The sequence below is a fragment of the Misgurnus anguillicaudatus genome, chromosome 12 (assembly GCF_027580225.2).
Source record: "Misgurnus anguillicaudatus chromosome 12, ASM2758022v2, whole genome shotgun sequence".
Classification (NCBI taxonomy): domain Eukaryota; kingdom Metazoa; phylum Chordata; class Actinopteri; order Cypriniformes; family Cobitidae; genus Misgurnus; species Misgurnus anguillicaudatus.
The window spans coordinates 8101388-8122758 of NC_073348.2; the positions used below are offsets into that span (position 1 = coordinate 8101388).

The 21371-nt window shown below is 41.1% G+C and overlaps 1 protein-coding gene and 1 long non-coding RNA gene across 2 annotated transcripts in view; one reads left to right on the top strand and one right to left on the bottom strand.

Annotated features, from left to right (window-relative positions):
- The first annotated feature begins 18129 nt into the window (after positions 1 to 18129).
- On the top strand, positions 18130 to 19158 carry LOC141369157 (uncharacterized). Its single transcript, XR_012372725.1, has 3 exons — positions 18130 to 18524; positions 18877 to 18946; positions 19021 to 19158. It is a non-coding gene; the product is annotated as an uncharacterized lncRNA (long non-coding RNA).
- Positions 19159 to 19751: 593 nt separating this feature from the next.
- Positions 19752 to 21371, bottom strand: part of LOC129413439 (uncharacterized) — a 30541-nt gene continuing 28921 nt past the window's right edge. Inside the window, exon 11 of the mRNA XM_073873673.1 lies at positions 19752 to 20076. Coding sequence (XP_073729774.1) covers positions 19898 to 20076 — 179 coding nt within the window. The 3' untranslated portion in view covers positions 19752 to 19897. The remainder of the gene's footprint in view (positions 20077 to 21371) is intronic.

The following is a 21371-nucleotide window of genomic DNA, read 5'->3' on the forward strand; positions in this document are numbered from 1 at the left end:
AGTGTTGTAATTAGGGGTCAAGCCCAGAATGGGCGAGACCCCTATTGGGATTGTTAGTTTTCTTATTATTAGGGGTCAAGCCCAGAATGGGCGAAGACCCCTATTGTATCTGTTAGTTTTCTTCTTCATTATTCTTTATTATTCTTCCTGTCACCTTGCGGTCTATGGCAGCCCATAGAACCGTACGTAGGAAAGTTATGAAATTTGGCACACTGACAGAGGACAGTCCAAATAATATCCATAGCGATTTTGGAGTCTCTATCTCAAACCCGCTAGCGCCACCATCAGTCCAAAGTTGCACTTACGTTTTTGCTTATAACTTCTGATCCGTACGTCCTAGAAACTAAATTCTTGTTTCCTCTGATTCCTTGGCTCAAGCCGATTCGATAGAACCCTATGACGTCATTTTCCGTCATGAAAATGTTTCCGCCATTTTGAATTATTCGTAAAACCTACTTTTGCGAACTCGTCCTAGAGTTTGTACCCGATTGCCACGAAAATTGGTATGTAGCATCTAGAGACCCTCACGGCAAAAAGTTATTAAAAGAATTTTGATAAACCAATCCGTTGTCGTATGGCGCGTCAACAAATTTTACGTAGAGTGCAAAAAAACAGATTTTAGGCTGTATCTTTGCCAAACGTAGACCTATTGACACAAAACTTGGTACGTGATGTGCCAGTCAAGAACTGAGGGTGCATGCACAGTTTCGTTGAAGCGCCACCTAGTGGCCAGACGAATGTATTATACGCCTATAACTTTGGCTGTGAATGACGTATTTTCACGGGACTTCTTTCCTTGGAGTTTTGAATAGTTGCCGAGTCCAACGATACCAAATATGCCAGGATTCGTCTTACGGTTAGCCCTGTGCATCAAAATAGCGCTTAAAAAACACGCGTGAATATCTCCGTGAGCGTTTTTCCGATCGACTCGAAAACACCATAGGAAGAAACTAACCTTACCTTCTGAACAAAAAGTTCTATTTGCGTTATATTAAAATTTTCATCAGAAATGGCCGAAAATTGCAAAAAACGAAAAATTACCTTCAAATTTTGTGTTTTTTACACATAAATGGTTGTAACTTCGTAACGAAAACATATTTTTTCACCAGATTTGATAGGGTGATGCATGAGCACATTCTGAGGCTACACAAAAAAAATTGTATGCTTTCACCACTAGATGGCCTTATAATTGAACAAAACCTTTGATAACAAGCCAGCCTTATGGTCATACAACTGTTTCTTAACTAAACTAAAGTGTATTGTCATAAAACTAGCTAAATGTAACACAATCATGACCTGATGTTGCATGCACAATTTTTTTATTGCGCCACCTACTGGTTTTGAGATAGAATATGGTATTTTTGCCTAAAAACTACTGCAACAACTAGCAACCATTGAAAATACCTTATCAACCGTTTTTGCAAAAGCTATATCTCTGCTACAGAACATCGTAGAGACACGGGGATGGTCTCTTTTGACTAATTTAACTTGTTGTAACATGATGTGACCCATGTTTTGCCACTGAAAACACCACTCACATGTCATTCAGTGCTCTAATGTTCCATGATTGTCAATAACAGAAGGACGATCGCAGTAGACAAGAACTTAGATTACTTTTGTTGATAACTTTTTTGTTTTTTCATCTAAATTTATTAGGTTTACCTAAGTTCTTCAATCTGCTTATCCAATCTCAATTTTACATCCTTTTGTGCCCTTTTCGGCTTGACCCCGGCATTGCTGCTTGCAGCTATATTTATTATTATTATTATCTATTATTCTTCTTCTTCCGCCATTGCGTCTATGGCAGCCCATAGAACCGTACGTAGGAAAGTTATGAAATTTGGCACACTCAAAGAGGACATTCCAAATAGTCACCACACCAGATTTGGAGTGTCTATGTCAAACCCAATAGCGCCACCAACAGTCCAAATTTTCACTTACATTTTTGGTTATAACTGCTGACCCGTACGTCATAGAAACGCAATTCTTGTTTCTTCTGATTCCTTGGCTCATGCCGATTCGATTGCACCATATGACGTCATTTCCGTTATGCTAATTATTTCGATATTTTGAATTGTTTGTAAAACCTACTTTTTCGAACTCGTCCTAGAGCTTTTGTCCAATTTGCGTAAAGAATGTGTGTGTAGCATCTAGAGACACTCATGGCAAAAAGTTATGGAATTCGTGTTGAATCACCAATCCGTTACCGTATAACGCGTCAATGAATTTTACGTAGAGCGCGAAAAAACGGATTTGAGGCTGTATCTTCACCAAAGTTAAGCGTATTCATACGAAACTTGGTAGTTTTGATGGCAGTCACAACCTGAGGGTCCATGCCCAGTTTCGTCACAGCGCCACCTAGTGTTCACGAGATTTGAAAAATGGCTGTTTTTGCTTATAACTACTGCAAAGTTAAGTCTAAAATTATAAAAGTGCTGTTGTTAGATTCCTTGAGGCATGCAGAGTCAAACGATACCAAAAGGTTTTCGGTCGGCCATTTTGGGGGTCGGCCATTTTGAATTTTAACTTTTTTTGTAGGAAAGTTATGAAATTTGGCACACTCAAAGAGGACATTCCAAATAGTCCCCACACCAAATTTGGAGTGTCTATGTCAAACCCGATAGCGCCACCAACAGTCCAAATTTTCACTTACATTTTTGGTTATAACTGCTGACCCGTACATCATAGAAACGCAATTCTTGTTTCTTCTGATTCCTTGGCTCATGCTAATTCGATTGCACCATATGACATCATTTCTGTCATGCTAATTATTTCGATATTTTGAATTGTTTGTAAAACCTACTTTTTCGAACTCGTCCTAGAGCTTTTGTCCAATTTGCTTAAAGAATGGGTGTGTAGCATCTATAGACACTCATGGCAAAAAGTTATGGAATTCGTGTCGATTCGCCAATCCGTTTCCGTACACCGCGTCAACAAATTTTACGCAGAGTGGGAACAAAGGATTTGAGGCAGTATCTTCGCCAAAGTTAAACATATTCACATGAGATTTGGTAGTTTTGATGGCAGTCATGACCTGAGGGTGCGTGCACAGTTTCGGTACAGCGCCACCTAGTTTGAGCATGTTGATGAGCATGCCGCAATGGATTTGCGGCTATATCTTCGCAAAAGTTTTGCACATTGGCAGTGTCTCAGTGGTTCAGTGGTTAGTGGTGGTTGTCTACAAATCGGAAGGTTGGTGGTTCAAACCCCAGCTCCACCTGACCAAGTGTCAAAATGTCCATGAGTTATATGTCATAACAGTCATTGAAAAGTTATTTTTTTTTGCTTATAACTACTGCAAAATTGAGTCTAAATTCATGAAAGTGCTATTGTTAGATTCCTTGAGGCATGCCGAGTCAAATGATATCAAAACGTTTTCTGTCTGCCATTTTCAATAACAAAGCATACCAACTTTTTCAAATCTCCTCCTACAGCGTTCGTTTGATTGGCTTGGATTTGGTACACACAATCTAGACTCTAGAGAAAAAGTTTTTGTCAGTTGTTGTATAGCACATCAACAAATATAATGGCGAGCACGAAAATGGATTTGAGGCTATATCTTCGCAAAGGTTTTGCACATTGATGTGTGTATTGGCAGTGGTTCAGTGGTTAGTGTAGGTTGTCCACAAATCGGAAGGTTGGTGGTTCAAACCCCAGCTCCACCTGACCAAGTGATGAGGTGTCCATGAGTGAGACATCTAAGCCCAAATCCTCCCGATGAGCTGGATGGCTCTTGTGTGGCTGACACTGTATGAATAGGTGAATGTTTCACATTTTGTAAATGTCATGAACTGAGGTTGTATGGAATGTTTTGTTACAGCACCACCTAGTTCATCAGTGACATTTTTTGAAAGCCCTTGTAAACTTTTTAGTGCCCCTACTGGTTAAGAGTTTTGAGGCTTTATCTCCAGATCACTTTATCGTATGTACACCAAATTTGGATTTGTCATCACAATCATGACCTGAGGCACCATATTGTTTCGGTGCAGTGCCCCCAGTGGTCAAGTCATTTGAGGCTATATTTCAACATTGCTTAATCATATGTATATCAAATTTTGTGGGTGTCATCACAATCATGACCCAAGGCATCATCTATTGTTTTGGTGCAGTGCCACCTAGTGGTCAAGTCATTTGAGGCCATATCTCCACATTGCTTAATCATATGTACACCAAATTTGGTGGGTGTCATCACAATCATGACCTGATGCACCATCTATTGTATCGGTGCAGTGCCTCCTAGTGGTCAAGTCATTTGAGGCTATATATCAAGATTGCTTAATCGTATGTATATCAAATTTGGTGGGTGTCATCACAATCATGACCTGAGGCACCATCTGTTGTTTCGGGGTAGTGCCCCCTCGTGGTCAAGTCATTTGAGGCTATATCTCAACATTGCTTAATCGTATGTATATCAAATTTGGTGGATGTCATCACAATCATGACCTGAGGAACCATCTATTGTTTCGGGGCAGTGCCCCCTAATGGTCAAGTCATTTGAGGCTATATCTCCACATTGCTTAATCGTATGTACACCAAATTTGATATGTGTCTTTACAATCGTGACCTGAGGCACCATCTATTGTTTCAGTGCAGTGCCCCCTAATGGTCAAGTCATTTGAGACTATATCTCAACATTGCTTAATCATATGTATATTAAATTTGGTGGGTGTCATCACAAACATGACCTGAGGCAAAACCCATTGTTTCTACACAGCACTCAAGATTTGAAAAATGGCTATATTTGCCTTAATCTACTGAAAACTTCTTAAATCTTAAATCATGACGGTCATCAACCAATACTTCATTCTGTGCCCTTTTCGGCTTGACCCCGGCATCGCTGCTTGCAGCTATATTGTTAAATGTTTTTATATGGTTCATAATGTTTCATGTGTTTTATCAATAAAGTTTTAAAATGTGTTTTTAATCACGCGTTTGGTTGTTTCTCTATATTTTCAATTGCATGGTAAATAACATGCAATAACACTGTTTAACAACATAAACGGATGCATTTCTTATCTAAGTGTGTCACTGACAACTGGTACATTTTCAATTGCATGGTAAATAACATGCAATAACACTGTTTAACAACATAAACGGATGCATTTCTTATCCAAGTGTGTCACTGACAACTGGTACATTTTCAATTGCATGGTAAATAACATGCAATATCACTGTTTAACAACACAGGTGAGAAAGATTTTGGAGTGAACAAATGCAAAACTTTAGGGCTCTGTATCTCAGCCTAGGAGGGTCACATAGTCTTGCAAGTGGGTTCGTTGGAAAGCCCCGGACTAGGCCTTTCCAAAGAACCCAATTTACTCATTCCTGTGCCGAGATAGAGGCCTGACACTTGCACGTAAATATGTGCCAATGGACGAATAATGGGTTTGTGTCATTTTTTTCCTTTAGAGCCTCAGCGATTTTGACCGCACTACCGCGACACGGACGAAGCGCGGATAGCGTTAAGGTCACTTGCGCGCACGTACGACACGTAGTTATTCGTGTCAATTTAGACCGAATAATGGGCAAATGGACAAATAGTGGGTCCGTGTCATGGGGGGGGGCGTTCAGGAAAGGTCAGGGGGTCAATCCGCGAGAATAATGGGCAAATGGACGAATAGTGGCTTCGTGTTATTCGGGGGCGTGTCCGGGTGCCCCCCATGCCAATAACGGGCGAATGTACGAATAGTGGCTTCGTGTCGTTCGGGGGCGTGTCGGGGGGCCAATGGGCGAGTGTCACTATAGAGGGTCCAGGGCCCCGTGGACACGCGCCCCCTGTAGGCAGGGTGCGAAATGCACCGAAAACCTGCTTTTTTGATCGGCCCCTGCCTCGGCCCGTGGGGGGGGGGCGCGAAAACGCCCCTTCCTCCCACCGCCCGGCCCGGACCTTTGATCCACGCCGCCCGATTGGCCATGAAAAATTTCAGTGGGCCGGCGCGCTACCGACACGAACCCGCGTACATTTCCAATTGGCTAACAGCTGCGTGTCACCGGTTCCCTAAGGCGTGTCCTTGTGTTCCTGGATGATCACGAGAGCATCAGGAAGTGAGTTTCGCTCCCTTTTTCCACTGTCGTTTTGACGTTGGCGGGTCGTGATTAACCCGGCTCTTTCTTTGTGTGTGTCCACAGGTGGGTGAGCAGCCTTAGAGCCACCAAGGTAGCGAAGACAACGATAAACCACTACTTAAAAAACGTTGCCCAATTCGTCGATTATGTGGCAGAGACACCTCCGTCGACCTCACACCTGTCGAGGAGGGCCATGCTGGGCATCTGGCGGGAGGTGAGGGGTCTGCTGAAAGGGCTTAAGCGCGGAGTTACGATGCACAAATTGGGGTTAAGCAGGCCAAGGAGGGCCATCCTTTTCGACCGCTTGGTTTTACTCACGTGTGCTTTTATATCCACAGATCAACTGGAGGAGGACCTGACCCAGAAGACGCAGTTCATGCTGTACGAGCACTTGACGGCAGGCACGGATTAACGCACGGGCCTACTGGGCACTTGCCCAGGGCACTTGGCCACCAGGGGGCCCTGTCAAATTTACTGTGTCTATTCTTTTCAAATAAATATTTTAATTTTAATTTTATTTTCAGTAAAATTGTGTTAAATATTGAGGGATAATGTGATTTTTTTTTGCAGTTGCAAAGTATTAACTAGTAAGTAAATCAAATAAATAATTCAAATGTATTGCTGCGCTGTTGAGAGGGACATCTAGAGGCGAGTGAAAAGCATTGTGTAATATAAAACTCACGTGTAGAAGACGGTTACTCAAAAACTAAAACAAAAATGAGTTTAAAACCACAACCAAGTGGATCAATGATAAGAAAGAATAAAAAGGACAGCTTTTCATCACCCTGTCAGTCAGCAACTGTGAAGGAGAACATTCATTTTCTCTAATGGCAAGAGTAAAAAACGAACTAAGAAGCAAAATGTGTCAAGGACGTCTAAATTCACTGTCTTTAATGGCCATTGAATGCGATCTTGTGAGGGAACTGGATTTTGATGATGTTGTGGAAGCGTTTTCTCTGAGGAAATCGAGAAAGATACCCCTCAGCTAAAGTTGAAAAATATTCAACTTTGGGTAAAAAGCAAAAGCTCCGCTCATCAATGTCAGTTCTAAAGCGGCCGTCCAATCACAGTGGAGGAGGGGCGGGAGTCGGGACAAGTATCACAGCAACCAACCGTCTCACAGCTGACGTATTAGAGCTACCAAAGCGCTTAGCTGAAGAAAGCTGGCACTCAGCTGAAAAACAGCTGCCATTTGGCGTTGTCCAGGTGTTTTCAGACGCGTTTAAAAGTTTTGGTGTACAAAACCCCTAAAAGTTTTGTTGTGTCCAGTCCCATAAAGCTTTTACGCCCGCGACCGGTGCATGTTTTCAATTGATTGCAATGGAAACTCGGCGCTTTTCAAATAAGCAAGCAGCTAGCGGGTTTTTTTCCGAGCTGAAAACTGGCGCTCGGGGGTTTTTTCGCGCTGAGCGCCGAGAGGTCAAAATATTCAACTTTGAGTCATAGGCTCCGCTCGTCAATGTCAGTTCTCACACGGCCGTCCAATTACAGTGAAGGAGGGGCGGGACATTACCACAGCAATCAACCTGCTCACAGCTGAAGTATCACAGCTACCAAAGCGTTCTGCTGAAGAAACAGCTGACATTCGGCATCCTCTAGGCGTTTTCAGCCGCGTTTAAAAGTTTTGGTGTGTCCAGCCCCTAAATGCCTGTGGTGAACGACAGTTACACATGAAATAGAATGAAATGTCTACTAAATGTAGAAATGTAAAATATTTAAGGAATTTTCTCCTGTAATATGATTTGGAGAGGTCAGAATCTTTTTGAGTATGTTGTACAGTATGTTGTATGTTGACAGATACTGGTGAGATATAAAAAAAAAAATTGTGGTGTGAAAGTACAGAATATTGTGTGCATTCTCTCCCCGCGTCTTAGTGCCATTGTTAATCCTGTAAGATGGGGCATACAGGCAGAGGCGAACCAACACTTGAGTCCTGTGCATACAAGTGCAACGCTGTTGGCCAAAAAATTGGTAAAGGGGTCCTTTGAGACATCCGTGCCCAGGGCACATCATTGCCATAATCCGTCCCTGCTTGACGGCCTACTTCGCCTAACAATCAAAGAGGTGGAGAAGGCCGTCAAGTCAGACAGCACGGGCGCGTACCTGATCAACGTGAGCGTTTTCCTTAGCGCAGAGCTGAAATGCTCACACCTTTCAAACATCTCGCTCACTAACTCTCTTCTCCGTGTTTTCACAGATCTCACTCCACAAGACCAACCAGGCGTTCGGCCCTGCCCAGCTGTCACTGACAAATGAGGAATTTCACAGGTTACGGAGGTTCCTGGCGCTGCGGGAAAACCTGGTGGGCGGGCCGGAGGCGGTATACTTCTTTTATACCTCGGCACCCAACCCCTGCAAGAATTTGAACAATTACTTTCAGGCAGCTTGGGTGTCGATGGGACTCCCCGGCAAGCCCAGCTTCACGGACATACGTACCTCCATCACCACCCACGTAAGTGCAGAATCCGTTTGCTATCGTCGATTTTGATCGTATGCCTTCTCGTGACTTACTCGCCTTGTTCTTCTCTCTTTTCACAGGCAAGGAACATACACAACCCGGACAACCGGCAGAAGGTGGCAAAATTCATGTGCCACGACACCTCCACCGCCGGTTGTTTGAGGAGGCGTTGATGGGGGTGGAGGTATCTCCTTTGAAGCCGGCCGAGGAGCAGCAGCCTACAAAGAGGTGAGCAAAGACCAAGCACGGCGCGAAGGTCAAACGCGCCAAGAGGGCCGACTCTCCGCCCGACTCCCCGCCGTTGACGAGCATCTCAGAGGAGGAGGTGGTTAAATACGAGGAGTCAGGGGGTCCTGCTCACGCGTGAAGATGGGGTCGGACCATGCGCGGAAACGCATGTCTCGGGGGGTGACTCGTTGTAGGGCTGTACATGTTGTACGTGTGCGAAAGTGACCCCGACGCGATCCATGCGTCGTCCGTGTCGCGGGAATGCGATTGAAATCACTGAGGCTCTAAAGGAAAAAATTGACACGGACCCATTATTCGTACATTGGCAGACAATTTACATGCACGTGTCAGGCCTCTATCTCGGCACAGGAACGAGCTAGGATGTCAGGACCTGCGCTCGCGTCTTAGTCTCGGCACGCTCTACGCGTGGTGCGAATTTGGTGAAGATAGGGCGAGGTCAAAATGATCTGTCAGGAATATACGACTGGGGTACGCCTTAACGTCTTAAGGTCTTTACACACCGGGACGTTTTTCGGGCGCGTTTATCGTCGACGTTTAACGTCTCGTGACTCAAGAACGAGCGCCAATGTGAGTGCGCACACCCACGCGAAAAGCGCGACGCGCAAAAGCGTCATTTTCAGAAAAACGCCTCGGACGCGTTTTTTTGGTTTGACGCGGCGCGTTAAAAGTTGGCCGACCAATGAGATTGGCGCTTTTGTTCACGTGCCTGGCGCTGCTGAAGTTCCAGTAAAACACGACTTGGTGGCGCTCAAGCACAAAATGGTCTTGCGGAGCACGTGGAACAGGTAAACACACAAAGAAGATGCATCGAGGCTGTGGAGGTTTATGGTGTCGGAGTTCCTCACATCATCGACTGAATTTCGAAGGTAACATATATACATTAGAACATTACAATACATAGCTGTGTGGGCCATATGATTAGATTAAACTTTATTGTCATTACACAAGTACAAGGCAACGAAATGCAGTTAAGGTCTAACCAGAAGTGCAAAGCAGTATAAAAAGTGCAGGGTATCAATAATAATTGCATAGGTGCAGGATTATGTAATACGATGTAAACACTAACTATGTATGGGTGGTACTATGAACATAATATACAGAAATGTACAAATGGATATGTACATAATAAACTAAACAGAACAGTAGTGAAATTAATATTTAAGTAGTGCATGAATGAATTTGTATTGTAGTCAGTTAAGAGTGCAATGGCTTAAGTTATTGTGAATAGTTATTCTAATATTCAGTACACAGGGGTGCAAACGATGCAATTCAAGTAGTCCAGCAGTGCAAATGAACAGGGAGTATGAAATAGACAGTCCAGTAGTGTATTGAACAGACCAGTAGTGCAAATCTACATAACTGTGCAAGTCATAAAAAATTATTATTGGTGCATTACATTACGATATACCATACCATGGCATGTTCCCTGTACACCGTGATATCACATGTTTTGTTGTTTGCACCATAGTATTTCATTGTGTGTAACTGGAACCTGTTGTACACAAACGTGGACAATTACACTGCTTCATGTTCAAAGAAAAATATTTGGTTATTATATTCATTGCTTCTTCCTAACCCCAAATAGCTTGGAGAAATCTAAAATGCAAGCCAAACCAAAGGTGGGGTTTTAGGAGGTTAATTTGTGTTCTGTGTATAGGTAACATCTGCTGCATTTGTTCAGCCAGATAAAATACCATGAATCTAAATTACATTTGTAATCAAATATTGACCTCATGGATATCGTGGCCCTCAGTGTGAAAGATTGTTTCTGATGAAAACTAAATTTATCTTTACAGTGTTTACAGCAATATTTCTGCTAAAAATGATGTGAGGAAAAGTGAGGAGGCCCCAGCAAGCACATCTTCAGGATCATCCAGCACCAGCCGTGACAAGGTCCAATCTAAACAAAAGAAAACAGTCCGAGACGAACCTCTGGAGATGTACCTCTTATCAAAAGATGCTAAAGGGAAAAAATTGAAAGCGAAGCACAGAAGAGAGAAAGAAGAGCACAGAAGGAGCGCTCTGCCAGTTTTGGGTCACACCTATAGATGTTTATTATATACCATTTTATTTAGTTATTTTTTAATGTTTATACATTCAAGAAATACAGTTGAACATGTACATTTCATAGATATGTTTATTTGCACTACAGTTCACTTAGACTTCTATCATTGTGACTTATTTGCTCTACAGCTCTGCCAGTTCTTGTTCACACAAATTAATGTTTATTATATACCATTTTACTTATGTATTTTAAGTGTTTATACATTTAAGAAATACATTTGAAAATGTCTAATTTCTAAATGTTGATTTGCACTATCGTTCAGTTGCACTACAGTCATTGTGACTTTTCTGGAGTGGACCAACATTTCTGAATCCTGTTTTATTTAATTTAAACTGTCATGTCTCTGATTGTTATTGCAAACTGCAGTTCATTCACAAAAATAAATGTTTGATTAAAAAAACTAATTGTACATAACGTGACATTTTGGCACTATGCATATATTTGTACATCAGTATTGTTGACCTTTTATTGTAATAACTACATACCTAATTATTGCATCATTATATTTAAAGGCAACACTTACCAATTTGCAGGAGTATTAAAATATTTGGGCACAACAAAAATGGTGGTTCCTTGTTCTACCCACCCAACCTCTATAAAACGAGTATATTGGTTAAAATGAGAACTTAAATCTTTAGCCAAATCACAAAATACAATACATTTGGCAGGAAATTTGAGAAAATTGTTAACAGAGAAAATGCTTGTAAAAGATTTGTTAAAAGTACACACATCGGATCACCCATTACCTTATATTTTGTGAAAGAGTTTTAATTTTGATATAACGTGTTCTATCAAAAATAGTTAATTTTATCTGGAGATGCTGATATGATGATGATGATGAAAGAATCGAATCAAATAGATTTCATTTAAAAATGTATTCAAGTTCACAGAGATATTGTTTGTACAAAGATTATATATATATTCAAGAGCCATGTTTGTTTGTTTGTCCGTTAACCAAAAATCGTATATGAATGGTTATTGACTACACGCGAGTGGCTCTCTTCTTCTGTGTGACAAGTGAGTGTCAGAACAGACGCATAACGTCTCGCAGCGCCACCCTGTGTACCGGCATATATCTGTTTTGTATTAGGCGCCATCTAGTGTCCAGGGAGTGAAATTGCACATCACTCGGCTCAGCGCCAGTAAAAATCGTTTGGGTGTGAAAGCAGAAAAACGTGACGTTAAACGTCGACGATAAACGCGCACGAAAAACGTCCCGGTGTGTAAAGACCTTTAGTCTCTGCACGCTCTACGCGTGGTGTGAATTTGGTGAAGATCGGGCGAGGTAAAAAATTTGGTCCAAATAAAAATTAAGTCCTTTCCGTTTTTCAGTATGTAGTCCGAAATTTTGTCACCAGGGACCAAGTTTTCTAGGCGTTTCAGACGACGCTGATTCACCTGGTAACATTTTAGTGAGAGGTGTTTTTGAGTTTGGACAGTGTTTTTTGTGAAAATTGGTGAAAAAGACTCAAGTTTAGTGCTCTATTTCTCGGCCAGAGAAGGTCATAGAGACTCGAGTGAGGGCGTGACTCTCTCGGTGGCGGAGCTACGCGCATTGAAATTTGTGAAAAATGAAAAAGTTTAAGGCTCTTTTTCTCGGCCCAGGGGAAGGTCGTAGAGACTCGAGTGAGGGTTCGTTGGAAAGCCCCGGTCTAGACCTTTCCAACGAGCCCGACGTGGCCCTCTGGGACGGAGCTACCGGCGTTTGAATTTACAAACTCGTTTTTTATATCTCCGGAAGGGGAGGTCCTAGAGACTTGGGGGTGGGGGCGTTTTGAAGGGGCCGGAGAGAGCTTTCGAAAGACACCAGCCACGGTTCTTTACTCGACTGCACTTTTTTCCTCTGGACTCTCTGGGATTTCTGACGCGTCGCTACGTCTGGGTCGTCGCCCCGATCGCAACAAGGTGACTTTCGAGGCCGTGCGACAAAGTTTGAAAATAACGGCCAAATGTACAAAAAACGGGTCCGTGTACGTTTGGGGGGGTCGGTAAGGCCCCCCATTCAATAATGGGCAAATGTACGAATAGTGGCTCTGTGTCATTTGGGGGGGATAAGGCCCCCAATGAAATAATGGACAAATGTACAAATAGTGGCTTTGTGTCATTTGGGGGGGGTCAGTAAGGCCCCCATGCAATAATGGGCAAATGTACGAATAAAGACTTCGTGTCATTTGGGGGGGTTTCAGTAAGGCTCCTGTGCAAATAATGGGCGATTGGACGGATAACCGGTTCGCGTACGGCAGGTGGGGGCCCGAGGGCGTGGTGAGGTGCTAATGGGCAAGTATCAGATAAAGGGGCCAGGGCCCCGTGGATATGCGGCACCTGTCGGCAGAGTGCGGTACTCGCCGAAAACTCCCTTTTTTAATTGGCCCGTTGCTCGGCCGCAGGGGGGTGCAGGGGCGCGGGAACCCACTCATGCCTCACCGCCCGACCCGAAGCTTCGCCCCGCCCTACTGGCTGTGAAAAACTTTGGGGGGCCGGCGCACAGCCGACACGTACCCGCGTACATTTCCAATTGGCTAACAGCTCCGCGTCAGGGGTTCCCTAAGGCTGTCATACGTGCTCGTAAGTAGCACGCCGAATTGTTCTAAAACCTTGTGTGTTCATTTATGATAATTCCAATGTGTTCACCATCGTATTTATTTATTTTGGAAAGTAGGTTTGTATGAGCCATGCCGACAGAAAGTTGTAAACAGAGCGTGCGCGAGAATAACTAGGCCCGTTCATGCTCTCTATGCACATGTTTAATAGGCGTCCCCTCTCGGGAGCAGGTAGAGTGTTGTGCAATTGCATTTTTTTTAAGTGGAGAGGGTGGTTATTTTACTAAAATTTGGGAAAATCCTCCACTATACCTTTAACTCTTTCCCCACCATTGACGAGTTATCTTGCAATCCACAATATGGCTTTTATCCACCAGGTGGTGCACTTCCGCAACTTATAAAACCAGGAACTATCGCCCTAGGGCAAACAGCTGCTGAGGGCAGCACTCAGATGTTTTTACACCATATATTGTAGCATTGAAACACTTTATACCCAAATGTCAAAAAAGTTACTCAAATCAATGAACAGCACCAATAAAGCACCATTCTTATAGATTATTAACTAAAAAAAGTTGTTTTAGGGTTTAGTTACTCTTTAATTTACAAAATAAGGAGTCAATGGCGTGGAAATAGTTAAAGGAATAGTCTACTCATTTTCAAAATTAAACTATGTTATTACCTTAACTAAGAAGAGTTGATACATCCCTCTATCATCTGTGTGCGTGCACGTAAGCGCTGGAGCGCGCTGCGACACTTCGATAACATTTAGCTTAGCCCCATTCATTCAATGGTACCAATCAGAGATAAAGTTAGAAGTGACCAAACACATCAACGTTTTTCCTATTTAAGACGAGTAGTTATACGAGCAAGTTTGGTGGTACAAAATAAAACGTAGCGCTTTTCTAAGCGGATTTAAAAGAGGAACTATATTTTATGGCAAAATAGCACTTTTGGGAGTACTTCGACTCGGCGCAGTAACATCCTCCCTCTCCCATTATGAGAGGGAGAAGGGGAGCGGACTTTTCAGGTGAGTCGAAGTACTCCCAAAAGTGCTATTACGCCATAAAATTTAGTTCCTCTTTTAAATCCGCTTAGAAAAGTGCTACGTTTCATTTTGTACCACCAAACTTGCTCGTATAACTACTCGTCTTAAATAGGAAAAACGTTGATGTGTTTGGTCACTTCTAACTTTATCTCTGATTGGTACCATTGAATGAATGGGGCTAAGCTAAATGCTATGGAAGTGTCGCTCCAGCGCTTACGTGCATGCACACAGATGATAGAGGGATGTATCAACAATTCTTTGTTAAGGTAATAACATAGCTTAATATTGAAAATGAGTAGACTATTCCCTTATTAATTAACCATTATATCGCAAATTTTAAATCGGTGCAGATATCAAACACCATTGCATTTGTTACTATAAAGTTACATGTTGGCAATATGTTGCGTTTATACCATATCAAGTGATCAGTCTATCCTGCAAACTTCGTTTTATTTTTTTTAATTAATTGTGATTTTGTAAGTGTAATTCTCAAGGCCGCCTTAATGCACGGGCTTACCTGGGCTGAAGCCCAGGGGCCTCCCAAGTTCAAGGGCCTCCCAAGTTTGCGTTCATGACGAGCTGAAAATGTCATATTGTGTTGTAACTTGTCTGGTTTTCTGTCAATCACTCTAATTGCACGTTACATGACTGCTGATTGGTCCGTGTAACTTAACGTGAAATAAAATGTCAGATGTAACATATTTTTTATTCCGCGTAATGTAATTAAGTGCGCGTTGTCAACTTTACATTCGGGCACGTTAGACTGAGTGTGACAGAGAAACAGGAAATAATCCACCAACAAATGAAAGAGTAATTTCTGAAATTTCATAGTAAGCACTAGTGAGGTGCACGTCTCTCTCTCTCTTTTGTGCCCACACTCGCTCGTTCGCTCTCTGTGCTCGTTCAGCTGAGTCTCTGGCATGCAGAAGTCTCTCCCACCATGCACAAGAAACTGTGCCGCTAAATTAAGAAAGGAGTTCCCGCACATAATGGTGTTAGTTGTTATAAAGTATAAGTTTACTCGCGTTTATATCAGTGACGCGTGCACAGCTGGAGCGATGTAGTTTGACGAGACGTTAGCTCACAGTACACACATCTGTTGGTAGAAAGACGAGAAAGAGACGCAACGGTAAAGGTGCAAGTCTAAGAAAGTAAAGAGCGACAAGACCATCTCAAATGATCATCCCCTGATAGCACCATTCATATTTATAATCTCATTATCTAAAGATCTTATATACAGGTATGTTCCCTATCTGTCTTGTGCATATTCATACTTGGTCGTTTTACATGCTTATGTATGCATAAATACTAAATACAATGCATACTATATCTTCAGTAGCCTACAAAATAAATAATTGATTAAAAAACAAGATTCTGTCTATAAAGACTTATCTTTTGTTATCATTAATGCATTTAACAAGATTCTGTCTGTAAAGACTTATCTTTTGTTATCATTAATGCATTTAACAAAATTCTGTCTGTAAAGACTTATCTTTTGTTATCATTAATGCATTTAACAAGATTCTGTCTGTAAAGACTTATCTTTTGTTATCATTAATGCATTTAACAAGATTCTGTTCTTAAAGACTTATCTTTTGTTATCATTAATGCATTTTCAATTTAAAACTAACTTTAACTTATTATATTTTTAAAACTGTGGTGAGCATTTAGTTAGTGAGTGGCAATTTTCTGCAAATTTGTATATTCCAAAAACTATATAAACATAAAGCTTATGGGGCGGTTTCCCGGACAAGGATTAGCTTAAGCCAGGACTAGTCCTAAGTTTAATTATGAAATATAACTTGTTTTAACAAACATGCCTTACAAAAAACATTACTTTTGTGCAGTTTGAGGCAAAACAAAGGGCACTGATGTATTTTAATATATGTCAGTGCAGGTTGTTTTCAGTTTGGACAGCTCCTAAATTTATTTTAGTCTAGGACTTGCCTAATCCATGTCCAGGAAACCACCCCATAAACATATAAACTTTCACACATTTTGGTTTTATTATCACCACAATTTGCTGTGTGTGGTTGTTAAATAAAGTGTCTTGTGTTCACCCAAACAGCAAATTAGCTCTTACCGACGTTGGGGCGCATGTACTTACCCGACATAAAGTGCCTCAGTGAGATGTCTTATGGAGATCGGTAGCTAATAGGCAAGATATCGGGAAGATGGTGGCATTAGAATGATCACCGACCGTGAGCCAACGTAAACCCGCCCCAAATATTATCAAACCTACAGTATACAGTCGGATCACAACACCTGAAATATAGCTTATGGCATGAATTGCGTGGATTATAATAGCCTACATTTGTATCCTCTTTAAAAAATAATGATTAAAACTGGATTGAAGAGACATTCAGGGTACACGCAAAGTGCAGAACTTTTCTTTTTAGAGGCCCACCCATCAAATACATTCTTCCTCCGTCACTGATTAGTTCTACAGCATTTTAATTTACCATTTTATTTTTTCTGACAACCTTTTCGGGAATAAATGGAGGTAAGAAATTTAAGACTTGGGTTAATTAAATTTAAGACCTAGGGTGAAAATCTGGCCATTTTTAAGACTTTTTATGGCCTTAAATTTAACTTTCTAAATTTCAGACTTTTTAAGACTTTTTAAGACCCTGCGGGAACCCTGTTAAATGTAATCTTATGGGATCCAGCAATAGTCCACGACCTTCAAGTCCAAAAAAAGTGCGTCCATCCTTCACAAATTAAATCCAAACGGCTCCAGGATGATAAACAAAGGTCTTCTGAGGGTAATCCGTGCGGTGTTGTTGTAGAAATATCCATATTTAAAATTGTATTAACGTAATTAACTAGCTTCCGGTAGCGCCGCCATCTTACACCCAGGGGAGAGTATTAGCGTAGTGTACGCACTTTTCTTAGTGACGTATGACAAATTCGGAGGGCGGGGGACAGAGCAGCAGCAGAGAAACCGCTGTATGCTGCGTAAGCGCTCATCCTGAATGCGGATGACTCTAAGATGGCGGCGCTACCGGAAGGTAGTTAATTACGTTAATAACATTTTAAATATGGATATTTCTACAACAACACCGCACGGATTACCCTCAGAAAACCTTTGTTTATCATCCTGGAGCCGTTTGGATTTAATTTGTGAAGGATAGACGCACTTTTTTTGGACTTGAAGTTCGTGGACTATTGCTGGACCCCGTAACATTACATTTAATCAACAGAAAGATCTAAAATATTTTCTAAAATATCCGAAAATGTGTTTGTCTGAAAAACGATGGACATATGCAACTTGGACAGCTTGGGGGTGAGTAAATAATGGGTTTAATATCGTTTTTGGCCGAACTACCCTTACAAAAATGTCCTGTGGTAATCCTGTGTATGACAGGATTACCACAGCGCTTTCTGTTGTACAGTACCACACGAATTTACCATTAGATGTCATATGTGTTTTTTTCTGTTGTTTTTGTATGATAAAACCCATAGCATTTGAACAGAGACAAATATGACAGGATTACCACAGCACTTTTTGTTGTACAGTACCACACGAATTTACCATTAAATGCCATATGTGATTTTTCTGTTGTTTTTGGGTGGTAAAACAAAGCTTTTGGACAGAGACAAATATGACAGGATAGGGAAGCTGTTTCCCTACCTATGGTCCCTACCAATATTGAGGGAAGACTGAATTGTCCCTAGCAATATTTTCCATTAAAGGGGCCGTGAATTGGTCGATTTTATTGCTTTATGACGTTGATTGATGTCTATTTATGCATTTCGCATTGTTTTTACATTTAAAAACATCATAGTTCATTAGTAATAAGCTGTTTTTTACCGTGGTTCTGAGGCAGTCTTGAGAAACAGTCGGATTAGATGGGCGGGCCACGTCGAAGACTAGGAAGGTAACGCCCAGTGCCATGATTGGATGACAGTTTTGCAACGTAACCTAACTTTCAACGTCACTACACGCATGGAATTGTTTTGAAAACCACCTACGGTATATTGAAACATGCTAGCCGGCAGGATTCTCCCTTATATGTTCGAGCCAGAGTCTGATCCAGAATATCAAGACGACGAACCCACACCTCAAATAAGGAGGATGCTCCAGCCTGTTACAGCGTGGTAAATCTTTATTACTAACTTTTTATTTTGCAAATATACTCGTGAGGTTGCTGTGCCTCTAATGTAACTGAAGATGTTACTGGAAGTTATTATTTCAAAATTCAAATAATTATCATCAAAGTTAAAGCTATTCTTACTACAAAAGCCTCACAAACCACGTAAACCTTATAAACATGTAATGTTGTAATGTTACGTATCTCCGTTATATTATAAAAAATGCGTTGTCTTGTAAGTTCATCGCGATTATGATTGGTTGTTTTTTATAGTCAATTTTAACAAGTTTACATAGCCAGTTACACTGCATGTAAAAAAATAAAATCACAACTAATCACTTACTATCAATATTCTGTAGGTGTACCTGTGAAAAGTGTGTTGTCATGCCAACAGAGCAAGAAAATATTTGCTATATGGAGATTCCCAAAGTAAGTCAGATGCACAGAATTATTATTTTCAGTAAAAGTGTGTACGTTATGTAATTACTGTTTTTGTTTTTTAGGTCGTTAGAAGGATGAACCAGGTACCAGACACACTTACCTGCATGACCCATCACCCAGGCTTTGAACCAGTATGCCTGAATATGTATTCACTACAGAATGCATTAAATATTTACCGAGCTGATTATGGTCCCCTGAGACTGAAGGGGATCGCACACCGGCCGCGCAGCGCCGCGCCGTTCTAAAAAAATGTAACACATTGTTTTCTATGAGTGTACGCACACCGGCGCCGCCAGGTGGCGCCTGTCCGCGCCGTCCAGCTGTGACTCAGGAAGTTGTTCTAATCCCTGTCGCGCCACAGAGCGCCACTCACATAGTTTAACATTAAATAACATCATAAGTGTCCCACATCAATAATGATTAACATTGGCTGCTAACGTATATTTTACATTTTGAAATAGACGTTATCTGACGAAGCTCGCGCTATTTAATGTGCACTTCCGGTTTACAATACCTCCGAGTTATCCTAGGCGCGATGCGACGCGGCGCTGCGCCGAGCTGCGCGGCCGGTGTGCGATCCCCTTGAGGGGAATAGAACAGTAAGATTCATATTATGTCATAGAACTCTTACAATTACTGTGTTTTCAGTAAAATAAGTTTTTGATCAAGACACCACAAGTAAAAGTAAACACACTTTATTGTCTTAAAAATATATTAAAAAAGCAGCAATGTTTTAAAAGTTTTATTATAAATTAACAAAATATAAAAACTCTGTAAATTAAATCTTTTACTGTAGGCGTTACAGGCACTTGGCATACAGAAGTTTTGTGAGCTGGTGCTGGGGCTATTTGGGCAGGAGTAACAGAGTTGTTATCCCATCTTGCGTCGTCCAACGTATACGGCAAGAGTTTCCTGACGCGGCAGGCAGTTACGTTGGATTTAGGCCTCCCCTTGACTGAACCGCGATTTATGTCTCGAGATGGCTTCTTCCATGGAGGGTCTCTCATACTGGTATGAGAGTGTTTCTGGGACCTTGATGTTGTGAATCTCCTCCATGTAGGGAAGAGGATCAAGGATCACCTTTTCAAACAGGAAGTCCATCAATCTGTAGACATAGCCTGTAAAATAAAAATGCATGTGTGATATAATTTATTATTTAATTATTGTTTTTTTATTCACTTTGTGTGTGTGTGTGTGTGTGTGTGTGTGTGTGTGTGTGTGTGTGTGTACTTGCCTACCTATCTAAGTGGGGACTTTGGTGTCGTTACACACTCACCAACAGGGGACCATAAAGCAAAGAGGGGACATTTTCCAGGTCCCCTGTTGGTCATGCTTTAAATCATGCTAAAATCAAGTGAAAAACAGTCTGGTAAATTTTTTTTAATTTTTACCAAATGGGGACCTACATGTGTGTTTGTGTAAACACTCATACTCAGCAGCACCTCTGTAGGCTGGAGCAGGAACTGTAACTACCCATTAACACACGACGTTCACACCTCGCTATTCATTGAATGGCTCTGAGAGACTCTGAATCTGAATAAAGACTATTTAACAGGCTGCTTATCTAAGGAACAAGTTTTTCAAACTCTCCAAACATAACATATACAATAATAAAAAAACAACTTGGTTTTGCAAGCCAATTTAACCTACTATTTTTAATTGTGATAAGTTGACATAACTTACAAAAACAGGTTGCAATTATTCAACTTAAAGTAACATAAAAATATATGTTGATTTGACAAAAAACACAGAATTTTTGACAGTGTACATAAAGGTGTCTTAAATATCTTTAATACAAAAGTGTCAAAACTCTTAAAATGTAATGTTTGTAAAATTGTTTACTACATAGTAGTGACTTCGCAAAATGTCTTTGGTCCCCAGTTTGATGGTGAAGTGTGACATGTGTTTATTTGCTTTGAATTTTAGGAAATATTTTAGATTCTGAATAACTGTGAATGTATTGACAAAATTTACAATGACACTAAAACAACAGTTCTTACCATCAAAAAAGTTCTTCATAAAAGATTTTGAAGTTTAAAGCTAAAAGTTGTACAAGGATTATTGCACTAAAATGTTATGTTATAAAGTAATTTAGTAAAAGACAATATAACTGAACCAACTAAAACATTTCAAGGCATTAAATAAACATAATAGTTTAAGTTTAAACCCCTGAAATCTTTTCTCATGGCAAGAAATGTAATTGCAATTAAACAGATGTCACACTACACTATTTAACAGGGGACCTAATGTATTTTATCTTGAAGAAACTCACTATTTTATACTATTTGGACAGAAATTAAAATGTGTATCTTAGAAATGAGCAGTTGAAGCACCAAATTTAGGCATGATCATGTTAGTGACTTCACAAAATGTCTTTGGTCCCCAGTTTGATGGTGAAGTGTGACATGTGTTT